Genomic DNA, 11,436 nt, shown 5'->3' with positions numbered 1-11,436 from the left:
CCATCCTCACTCCATTTCGTTTTCTTGTATTTCTTCTTACACCCCACCCCAATTCCCTTTCTCCTTCTTCTAACTTTGCATCCTCACTTCTATTATCTTTATTAATTTCTTCAAGAAAGAAAAAAATATGTGTGAAAAGTTATGAATTTTAATGGGTTAGAAAATAATTTTGGAAAAGAAAGTCTTTCAATACATAATTGTTGAACTAAATTACTTATGTAAATTTTTAAGAAATCTGTTGTTGGATTTATGAGATTGCCTTTTGTATCCACCATTATCGAACCTTTTAAAAGCTTGAAAACAAAAAAAAATGAGTGTCAAATTCATGGTTGATTTCAAATTGATTATTGAAGTTTTCCGATGATGATGTGAAGTTGTACTTGAATTTTGAGTTTGATTGGTATGAATTTTGCTTGTTTAATTTTGTATCCGCCATTGTTGAAGCTTGAAGATAAAAAAAAAATGAGTTCGACGAATTCAAGATGAGATTGATGTCGAAATTGATTATTGAAGTTTTCTGATGATGTTGTAAAGTTGTATCTAAAATTTGAATTTGATTGGTATGAATTTTATTAGTTTAATTTTGTATCCACCATTATTGAACCTTTAAAAAAGCTTGAAGATAAAAAAAAAATGAGTTTATTGAATTTATGGTTGATTCCTAATTGATTATTGAGATTTTCTAATGATGTTGTGAAGTTGTAGTTGAAATTTGAGTTTGATTGATATGAATTTAGCTAGTTTATGTTGAAATTTGAGACCCAAAAATGAAGAACCCATATATGGGTAATGTTGAAGATGACAGATGACGGCAGGATGGGTGAGAGTGGAGGGTGGGCGGGTAGGTGGGAATGTATGTGAAAAAATATTTTTTAATATATATATATATGAAATTATTTTAAAAAAATAATTTTCTTGCGTGGCTCCGACGTGGCAGTGCGTGGCGCTGATTTGTCGGCGTGTGTGCACACTCTCCGTTGTGAGAGTGGTATTCAATTTCAAAGGATGAAACTAATATACTTTAAAATGTTAAGAGGGATAAACAAAACGGAAGTTAAGTTTAAGTGATAAAGTGAGTTTGGAGTTTTCTCTTATATTTTTTGTTAAAAAATTATAAAATATAAAATATGGTTAATATATTTATGTTTTATAAGAATACATATTATTGAGTAAAAATGAATACAATAATTGCGAATCAAATACATATAGAAGCTATATGATAATATTATAAAGTGTGATTATGAAAAAGGATTTTGCATCAGACTTTGCTGTTTTTAAAAATTTTTCATTTTAAAATAATTAATCTTGTATAACTTGTTACCAGCCAAATAGTCCACAGTATACAGTTGTAAATTTAAGAAAGAGAAAGCTCTGTGTTTTTTCCTATATATAGCTAGCCTGTTCAGTGTCTACACATTACACAACTCCCTCAACTTCCTCCACCACTTCGCATTGTTTTGTACTCTGACACACCAAATTTTGAGGTAATCCACATCAGAATTTATGTTGTACTCCCTTACCATACTCAAACTTCAGTTCTTTTTTTATTTTCTAAGTTGGTAAAACATTACAGTAAATTATGAAATTGTTGTGATGTAATTAGGAAATAACGAATTCAAATCACCAATAGCTCGTAAAAAAGTAAAAGTCAGATTGTATATAAAGGCCATTGGGGTCTGTGTGTTGAAGTCCTATATCGGTGGGTTCTTGGTTTCTTTATATAGTCTTGGCAATCTCACCTCATTAGCTAGGGTTCATTTCTTTAAGAGTTACGTCCACCCAGCTCATTCTTTTCGATGTTGCCCATCTTATATTATTCACGCTTCAGATGTTCAGCTCTGGGTGTGCGGGATGTTGGAGTCCCACATTTCCGATGTTGGGCCCCTCATTTTATATTGTTCACACTTAAGATATCAAGCCCTGAATGTGCGGGTATTGGAGTCACACATCGGTGGGTTAAAGGTCCTCTCGTGAGCTAGCTTTTGAGGTTGAGTTAGCAGGTTCATTTCTTTATGACTGCCTTTTCTGAATTTTACAATAACGGGAGTTTTAATGTATGAGACTACTTTTTTGGAAATCATTTAATTACAAATAAAACAAGAATTTAAACTAGTCGCCAACTGGGGTATTTTTATTCTATGGTCCCTGGTTTTTGTACTTTTGTGTGGTCATAATTTTGATGATTTTTATGTAAAGTTCATTTGTTGCAGGGTGAAAAATGGGGACTCGTAATTTGGAGAAACTGGCATCTATTGATGCACAGTTGAGACAATTGGTGCCTGGAAAAGTTTCTGAAGATGATAAGCTTATTGAGTATGATGCTTTGCTTTTGGATAGGTTTCTTGATATTCTTCAAGATTTGCATGGAGAGGATCTCAAGGAAACAGTATGCATTTCCCAATAGATGTTAATTTGCTGCCAAATTTGTATTTAACCTGTGATTGATTAGCCAATTGTGAATTATATTCCAAAGTTGTAGTTTTTGATGTTGTGTACCCTTGTTGAAGTTCAGTGATTTTGGTCTTTTGGTGACTAAGGGGGTGTTGTTTTCTTTTTCACTTTAATCTGGTTTAGTGCTTGAAGCTAAAGATTGAATTTTTATGTCACTCATCACAAAAAGGAGTGAAAAGATTGAATTTTTATGTATTGAATTTTTGTGTCACTCATCAAAAAAAGGAGTGAAAAGATCGAATTTTTATGTCACTTATCAAAAAAGGGAATGGAAAGATTAGATTTTTTTGTCATTTTTCAAAAAAAAAAAGTAATAAAAAGATTAAATTTTTAATGTCTGTTTCTGACTCAGTTTACACAATTCTTGAGTATAAAGTGTGTTTTATACTTATAGATGGTATTTAGATACTGGTCTTCATATGCTTCAGTAGTTTTACTGTGTTAGTGGACGAAATTCACATGTGTATGGTGTCTTGAGATCCTAAAATTGTGTTGACCAAGTAGTTCTTTCAAATCCTTGAATTAATCAAGATATACTTGCTGACTGAGTTGACTACAAATACTTGAGTCTAAAGAATGTGTAATACTTAGTGATGGTATTTTGTAGTGGACTTCATATGATTGTGTTAGTGGATGAAATTCACATGTGTATGGTGTCTGAGATCCTAAACTTTGTGTTGACCAAATAGTTGTTTCAGATGATTGAATAATTGAGATATACTTCAAAAAGTCTTTGATTTCTTCAATCTCACATTAGGTTCAAGAGTGTTATGAGCTTTCTGCCGAGTATGAAAGTAAACATGATCCGACGAAGCTGGAGGAACTTGGTAGTGTGTTTACAAGTTTGGATCCAGGGGATTCAATTGTCATTGCTAAAGCTTTCTCTCACATGCTTAACTTGGCGAATTTGGCCGAGGAGGTTCAAATTGCCTATCGTAGGCGCCAAAAGTTGAAGAAAAAAGGGGATTTTGTCGATGAGAACAATGCAACAACGGAGTCAGATATTGAAGAAACGTTCAAGAAGCTGGTGTGGGACTTGAAGAAGTCCCCTCAAGAAGTTTTTGATGCTCTGAAGAATCAGACTGTGGATCTAGTCCTAACGGCTCATCCTACTCAATCTGTCCGAAGATCATTGCTTCAAAAGCATGGAAGGTTTGGTCTTTAATCACCATGTTTATTGTCTTCGGCAGTTAGAGTGGTCTCCTTGTCTTGTCATTTTAAGTTAGTTTATGCTTTGTTTTTTCCCTGATAAATATTAATGGAAATGCTCTTTTCGGTCCCAAATTTCTTGCTTTCATCATTCGTCTGATGTCTTTTTACTAACTTGTTCTAACCAAATTTTCAGGATCCGTGACTGTTTGGCTCAGTTGTATGCTAAGGACATTACACCCGATGATAAACAAGAGCTTGATGAGGCTTTACAGAGGGAGGTAACTATCGACGTTTAGTTACTTTCCTTGAATGAAAGCCTATTACTTGTACCTTCAGGCTTCAATTTGGTGTCTCTAACTCTACTAATGGATATTTTTCTGCTTTAATATCCTGTAGATACGTCTTCATTTGTCGGGTCTTGTTTATCTATGATCAACCTATCCTATATTAGTGTAGTTATACTTTCTAAACAGTATGGATACGGCACATCAATGGATTTACTTTTTCATCTGGCTCGCGAATAATGGAGAAGCAAAAGCTCTCTTCTTATTCCGTTAACTATTTTAAACTTCATTATGCATGTTATAGTGGAGGTAGTTTTACTGGAAATATACCGAACCTTCGTGCTTCAGTTGGTGCAATAAAGTTTGCAGCATTTGGGTTCAAATTTCCTTTTCAATTTGTAGAACTTTATAACATTTTGGTAAGGAAAGTTTATATGAATTTATTTAATCAGTCAATCACAATGAAGAATCATTTGCATTTTGTTATTACATTAATGCAAGTATTCTGGTAGTTGAGAAACGTATCAGTTCTGTTATTCCACAAAATATAGCTGTTATTTTATCTATCCAGAGTCTAACAGCTTCCACATAGATTGATAAAATTATGTTCTAATGCTTAATTTCTTCATGCAGCAGCACTACCATTTAATCCTTGCCCCTTCATTCATCTGAATTGTATTTTACCCTGTAAAAATTGAAGCTAGTTACTCCCTTCGTTCCAGAATAGTTGTCCTGTGGATCTTCTCGAGAGTTAATTGGACCAATTCTCAAAGCTAAATTAGATTATAAAATTAAAATTTGGATATTCAAAAAGTATACGAGAAGTACTATAAATTGTAATTCTCTCATATCAATATGATGAAAAAATACATTTTAAAATGTTGGTCAGAGTTCATATCATTTGACTGTCAAAAAGGAATCTGTTACTAAAGGAATAGAGGGAGTATGTGATTGCTCTAAAATCGGATGATGAAGCAATACTGTGCTTGTTTTCTTTCTCGGCTAGTATATATAACAGAAATCTTCAAACTCAAATATGCATCACATTCTGTAGATCATGATTTATTGGTAAAATGCACCCATTATTCTTTTTCGACAAATATCTGCAACATGCTTCTTGTATAGATTCAAGCTGCGTTCCGAACTGATGAGATTCGAAGAACAGCTCCAACTCCGCAAGATGAAATGAGAGGTGGAATGAGCTATTTCCATGAAACAATTTGGAAGGGTGTACCAAAGTTTCTGCGCCGTGTTGATACTGCTCTAAAAAACATAGGGATTAATGAACGAGTTCCTTATAATGCTCCTCTTATTCAATTCTCCTCTTGGATGGGCGGTGATCGTGATGGTATAATTCTTTCGCTGTGGATAATGTTTGCAGTTACTTTAGCTAAATGTTTAGAAAACAAAACATGAATTCGGATTACATAATTTTGAAGGGATGGAGGAAAGCAAAATATTCCTTCTGCTCTTCCCTGGATATATCTTTTAGTAAATGTCGGACTCAGATTTCTTAGTTACTACATGCAGTAGATATTCCTTATTTATCTGTCAACTCTCTGCTACCAAATACAGGTAATCCAAGAGTGACTCCTGAGGTCACAAGAGATGTTTGCTTATTGGCCAGAATGATGGCAGCAAACTTGTACTATTCGCAAATAGAGGACCTCATGTTTGAGGTATCCAACAACAAAATTGTTTTTGAGACTTTTGTCTTGGTCCATTTAGTGAAGTCGCACCTTCTGCACTGTTGCGTTTTTCTAACGTGTATGTTCTTTCAGTTATCTATGTGGCGCTGCAATGAAGAGCTTCGCGTACGAGCAGATGAACTCCATAGGTCTTCAAGGAGAGATGAAAAACACTACATTGGTAACTAATTGATTGGTATAGAAGTTGATCCATGAAATTGACTCAAAGAAGAGTAGTTGCATATAATCATTCTAGCATCTGGTTCTCTGGTCAGTGTTCATATTAGAAATTGCATTAGAGGCTCTCTATTTCTCTTGGACAGATGTTCCTTTCTTCCAAAAAAAATGACAAATTGTTTGGACAGAGAAGTCGCATAATCTCTGATCTTTCAACATTTTCGTCTGATGCAGAATTTTGGAAGCAAGTTCCTCCAAATGAGCCCTATCGTGTAATTCTTGGTGATGTGAGAGACAAGCTTTATCAGACGCGTGAGCGTTCTCGCCAACTTTTAGCCCATGGATACTCTGAAATTCCAGAGGAAGCAGCTTATACTAATATTGAGCAGGTCCATACAACTATACTTCTGTCTTTTCCCGTAACTGCTTTCTGTATGTAGAGCATCCCAACAATTAAGCAGTGAACAATCTTTTATTCTCTTGAATGCTTAGCTAGTCTTACCAGACAATTTAGACATGTTATTCATGGAAAAGAGGAACTGGAAAAACATGAATATGTGTCTCTTTCTTGTTGAATAACCGTATAAGCATTTGCATGGTTCTATTAAACCAAAATTTGTAAATATTTGTGTTGCCTGTCATATAGTGCTAATATGATCATCCATTTTATGTAGTTCTTGGAACCTCTTGAACTCTGCTACAGATCTCTTTGTGTTTGTGGTGATCGCCCCATCGCTGATGGTAGCCTTCTGGATTTCCTTAGACAAGTTTCTACCTTTGGACTTTCACTTGTGAGACTTGACATAAGACAAGAATCAGACCGCCATACTGATGTTCTTGATGCTATTACCCAGCATTTGGAAATTGGTTCATATCGAGAATGGTCTGAAGAACGTAGACAAGAGTGGCTTCTGTCTGAACTCAGCAGCAAGAGACCTTTATTTGGACCTGATCTTCCAAAAACTGAAGAAATTGCTGATGTTTTGGATACTTTCCATGTCATATCCGAACTCCCAGCCGGCTGTTTCGGGGCATACATCATCTCAATGGCCACCGCACCGTCTGATGTGCTTGCAGTTGAGCTTCTACAGCGTGAATGCCAAGTGCGGCAACCTTTAAGAGTTGTTCCACTTTTTGAGAAGTTGGCTGATCTGGATGCTGCTCCTGCTGCAGTTGCACGTCTTTTCTCAATTGAGTGGTACAGAAACCGAATTAATGGCAAGCAAGAGGTCATGATTGGATACTCTGACTCTGGCAAGGATGCAGGTCGGCTATCAGCAGCCTGGCAGTTATATAAGGCTCAAGAGGAGCTTATACAAGTCGCCAAGGAGTTCTGCGTGAAGCTAACCATGTTCCATGGTAGAGGTGGTACAGTGGGAAGAGGAGGTGGCCCCACTCATCTTGCTATATTGTCTCAACCACCCGAAACAATTCACGGATCTCTCCGTGTTACCATTCAAGGTGAGGTTATTGAGCAATCTTTTGGGGAAGAACACTTGTGTTTTAGGACGCTTCAGCGTTTTACTGCTGCTACTCTTGAACATGGAATGCATCCACCAGTCTCTCCAAAACCAGAATGGCGTGCGCTTATGGACGAAATTGCAGTTGTTGCTACAGAAAATTATCGATCAATAGTTTTCAAGGAACCCCGATTTGTCGAGTATTTCCGTCTGGTAAGTGTGCTAGGGATGAATTCAGTTATTAATTGTAGATGCTGTCACAAATATTGCCTTGAGTTGCAATAAGCTATTTTTCATTGATCATGTTTGCAGGCTACACCCGAGTTGGAGTATGGTCGAATGAACATTGGTAGCCGTCCATCAAAGCGTAAACCTAGCGGAGGCATAGAATCACTTAGAGCTATTCCATGGATCTTCGCCTGGACTCAGACTAGATTTCATCTTCCAGTCTGGCTCGGCTTTGGAGCAGCATTTAAGTATGCGATTGAAAAGGACATCAAGAACCTTCGCATGCTGCAGGAAATGTACAATGCATGGCCATTCTTTAGGGTAACTATTGATTTGGTTGAGATGGTGTTCGCCAAAGGAGATCCAGGCATTGCTGCATTGTACGACAAGCTTCTGGTATCGGAAGATTTGTGGTCCTTTGGTGAACTTCTTAGGTCAAACTACGAAGAGACAAAGAGCCTCCTGCTGCAGGTAATTTTACTACCAAGGTGGTTAATTTGACATATACTTCTGAAATGGGTCGGTCTATCACTTATCGTGCTTGATTGCTTCACAAACTGGTTCGAAGTTGGCACATCTAAACTTATCTTTTTTAAATAGATTGCTGGACACAAGGATCTTCTTGAGGGTAACCCATACTTGAGACAACGACTCAGATTGCGTGACTCCTACATCACAACATTGAACGTGTGCCAAGCCTACACCCTAAAGAGTATTCGTGATCCGGAATACAGTGTCACACCAAGGCCTCACATTTCCAAGGAATACATTGAGTCAAAGCCAGCTGCTGAACTTGTGAACCTGAACCCAGCTAGTGAATATGCCCCTGGCTTGGAGGACACACTCATCTTGACCATGAAGGGTATTGCTGCTGGACTGCAGAATACTGGTTAAGCTAATCCTATTTCATAGTGTTGCTTGAAAAAATGTGTCCTATTTCATAGTGTTGCTTGAAAAAATGTGTCACCTGGTATATGGAACATGTTGCTCGTCCTGTTGTTGACGACTAACATCAAGATTATGTATCATAATGTTCTTGGCGCAAAGCCCCAAACAGGGACCATCATTGAGCAAACTTGCACAAAGACTGAACTAAAATCTTATGCCTTGTCATGGTTCACTGGAATACTTCTTGCTATTTTAGTCACTCTGAATACTAATGACCTGTTTGGTTTGATGTGTTGGATGAAATAATCATGGTATAAAAGTTTGGTATTTGCTTATCCAGTGTCTTGTGTGTATTTTGATTCTTGCATAGCTAATCATGGTATAATTTTGAAACATCAATTGGTGTATTATATATTATACTTTATATAACATGGTATAACAATAAAGACGTTAGGTTGTTCGGTGCACAAAGCATTCCACGTTAACAAAACTATCCTTTTATCTTTCCTCAATCCCATCTCACCCCCCTCAAATTTGTCAAGTTCATAAAAGTAAACCCTTGTTGAAACTTTTGCTTACGTATCTTACTTTATAAAGAAACATAAGGCTCATTAAAAATCAATCATTTATTATGATCTGTGCATTGCGAATACTTATTCAGCTGATTTTTCTCATGTAACAAGAACAATAGTTTCGCTTTAGTTTCAATTAAGTTAATTGGCACTGGCTATATAAACGTTAAATTTTCGTGGACCACGTTCCCATTTAAATTAAAAAGATAGCAGTGTATGCTCAAAATTTGCCAAAACGTTTTTCCACAAGAAAGCGTAGTTTCATGTCCATAAACTGCTAATAAGTATAATGCCATGCATAAGTGGATGAAAGATACAACAAAATTCAACTACCTCAATTGCCTTCGAATCACTGTAGATTTACCGTATGTATCAAGTTTCTTATGTCACGGTATATCCTTATGCTTGTAGAGTAACTGAACAAAAATCTTTTCAAATATCATGGATATCTTCACCTTTCCATCTTTCCGATATAGGGCCAGAGAATACTAAAGACAATTTTCTACCTGACTAATTATCTTCCAAACAATAGAGAAACATGATAGAATTTTGTGGAGCCTATGGTAGACATCGATTGAGTTGTCGATGATTTTGATCAATATTCAAAGACATTTTTCATAGTCTAAGAACAGAACTATTCCAAGTATTTTAGCTGGTATCACATTAGTAGAGTAGTTGCCCAACAAGGATTGAGTCAGGTCTGATACAAGCCTAATCGGCATTAATCTCACAAGATCCACAATTCAAGGCCGTCACAAAGGGATCCAAGCCATGATCGTTTCAAGGATGCAAGGACATGTTTTGTAATGCCCAGAAAGTGCTCCCTAGACGTCACATGATACTTAAGACTACGAATAGCCCAAGCTAACCCATGATATCTACTCAGCACTGAACTCTCATAAATGTAACTTAAAACATGAGTGGAAACTGTACAAAACATAAAGCGGAATTCAAACAAATGAATAATTTCAACTCATACTCTATAACTCATTAACCTTCAAATCTGTGGAATAGCTAAAAGAAACATATCGTCTGACTAGTCTTGACAAACCTCTAAACTAATGATTAAAGAGACACTGGGACAGACCCCAGCTAACCCAAACTAAAATTTAAATAACTAGAAAAACTGCATTAAACATTTGGAATCATCATAAACTTGGATCTCAAACTATAAGGACTCACCAACTGTCTGAGGGTAAGAAATGGTGCCTGCGGTTAATCGTGCTGCTGGGGAGCAACACCAGAACCTACATATGAAATAATATAGCACATAAACATATATGTGGTCAGTACTACTTGAATGCACTGAGTATGTACGGGTGAATGCAATTTGTAAATGCTGTCATATGCCATTACTAAAAACTAAGTGTAGATGACTCACCTTGATTATGAATAAAATCGAAAGATGAAATAATATGAGCATAAATCATAAAACAACACATGAACAAGGCCTGTGAGTCTAGATTCTAAAATCTTTACTTTTGTTTTCTTTGTGAGAGATTCTTATAACTGGCATAAACCATGTGAGCTATCACGGAGTCCAACATCTTATCCATGGTGAGGAGAGCTGTTCTACCCTTGCCATCAGAATAGAAACTTAACTTAGAGTGATCACTAAACGTAGCCCATGTTGGGGAAAGGGGAAAACTCTCTGGTGAGGCCACTAAACCTGTGGTGGCATGTAGTTTCTGAAAAATAGGATGCGCTAAATCAACATTTTCCTCTCGGTTCTAAATAATACTCCAAAAACATATACATATATGCTCATACTGATGAAATCCACCTTAAAATAGCACATGGGTTTATAAACAAAAAGCCAAATATGCTTATCTTACTCAAATCATAATCATAAGGAACTTGTGGATTTTATGTCTTATCTGAGATCATAAGATCAAAACTCAACTTTAATTATGCTGCAATACTTGTAATTTGAACTGATAAGCTTGAACTTCTTGTTTGAACTGATAAGCTTGAACTTCTTGTAAACTCAGTAACATATGCTTAAAAATTAAAATCATTTATCATCTCATAGAAGCTTCATAGAAAAATATCAAACTCTATACTTAAGATCACTTTCATGAATAAAATCATTAATAAACATAAAATCATATGCAAAATAATATTCCATTCATGAGAAAGCATCAAAATCTCAAAGCATAAGAAAAAAGGGTATAAAGCCTAGTAAGCCAATTTCTTCAAAATTAATTAAAATTCAAATCATTTATCATCTCATAGAAGCTTCATATCAAAATATCAAACTCTATGCTTAAGATCACTTTCATGGATAAAATCATTAGTAAACATGAAAACATATGCAAAACAATGTTCCATTCATAAGAAAGCATCAAAATCTCAAAGCATACGAAAAGTGGGCATAAACCCTAGTAAGCCAATTCTTCAAAATTAATTAAAATTCAAACTTTTGGACACAAGAATGGAAGAGTATCCTTGTTTAAACCCTACATACCAGAATTTAGTGAATCTCTTGAAGGAAACTTGAATTGGAGCCTTGGAGTTGAACTTTTGAAAGAAACCC

At 35.9% G+C, this 11,436-nt stretch overlaps 1 protein-coding gene across 4 annotated transcripts; it reads left to right on the top strand.

Moving 5' to 3' along the window:
- The first annotated feature begins 1,331 nt into the window (after positions 1–1,331).
- On the top strand, positions 1,332–8,663 carry LOC107854728 (phosphoenolpyruvate carboxylase). 4 transcript variants are annotated; one of them, XM_047397094.1, is made up of 12 exons: positions 1,421–1,484; positions 1,829–2,000; positions 2,211–2,386; positions 3,209–3,603; positions 3,797–3,881; positions 5,013–5,235; positions 5,463–5,566; positions 5,669–5,756; positions 5,987–6,141; positions 6,427–7,425; positions 7,525–7,911; positions 8,041–8,663. In XM_047397094.1, the coding sequence occupies exons 3-12, from the start codon at positions 2,219–2,221 to the stop codon at positions 8,332–8,334; spliced, it is 2,898 nt and encodes a 965-aa protein (XP_047253050.1). In that variant the 5' UTR covers positions 1,421–1,484; positions 1,829–2,000; positions 2,211–2,218; the 3' UTR covers positions 8,335–8,663. The 4 variants fall into 4 exon arrangements, with proteins under 4 accessions (XP_047253049.1, XP_016555224.2, XP_047253050.1 ...); XM_047397093.1 differs by lacking the exon at positions 1,829–2,000 and having other exon boundaries at positions 1,332–1,484; XM_016699738.2 differs by lacking the exon at positions 1,829–2,000 and having other exon boundaries at positions 1,358–1,484; positions 2,197–2,386.
- Positions 8,664–11,436: the final 2,773 nt, after the last annotated feature.

Source organism: Capsicum annuum, chromosome 9, assembly GCF_002878395.1.
Source record: "Capsicum annuum cultivar UCD-10X-F1 chromosome 9, UCD10Xv1.1, whole genome shotgun sequence".
Taxonomy (NCBI): domain Eukaryota; kingdom Viridiplantae; phylum Streptophyta; class Magnoliopsida; order Solanales; family Solanaceae; genus Capsicum; species Capsicum annuum.
This window is presented reverse-complemented; position numbering and strand designations above follow the sequence as displayed.

Coding starts and splice junctions, on each gene's coding strand:
- LOC107854728 (XM_047397093.1), top strand. CDS start 2,219: ATGGGGACTCGTAATTTGGAGAAACTGGCATCTATTGATGCACAGTTG. Junction 5,236..5,462: donor GATGGGCGGTGATCGTGATG/GTATAATTCTTT, acceptor TACCAAATACAG/GTAATCCAAGAGTGACTCCT. Junction 6,142..6,426: donor CTTATACTAATATTGAGCAG/GTCCATACAACT, acceptor CATTTTATGTAG/TTCTTGGAACCTCTTGAACT.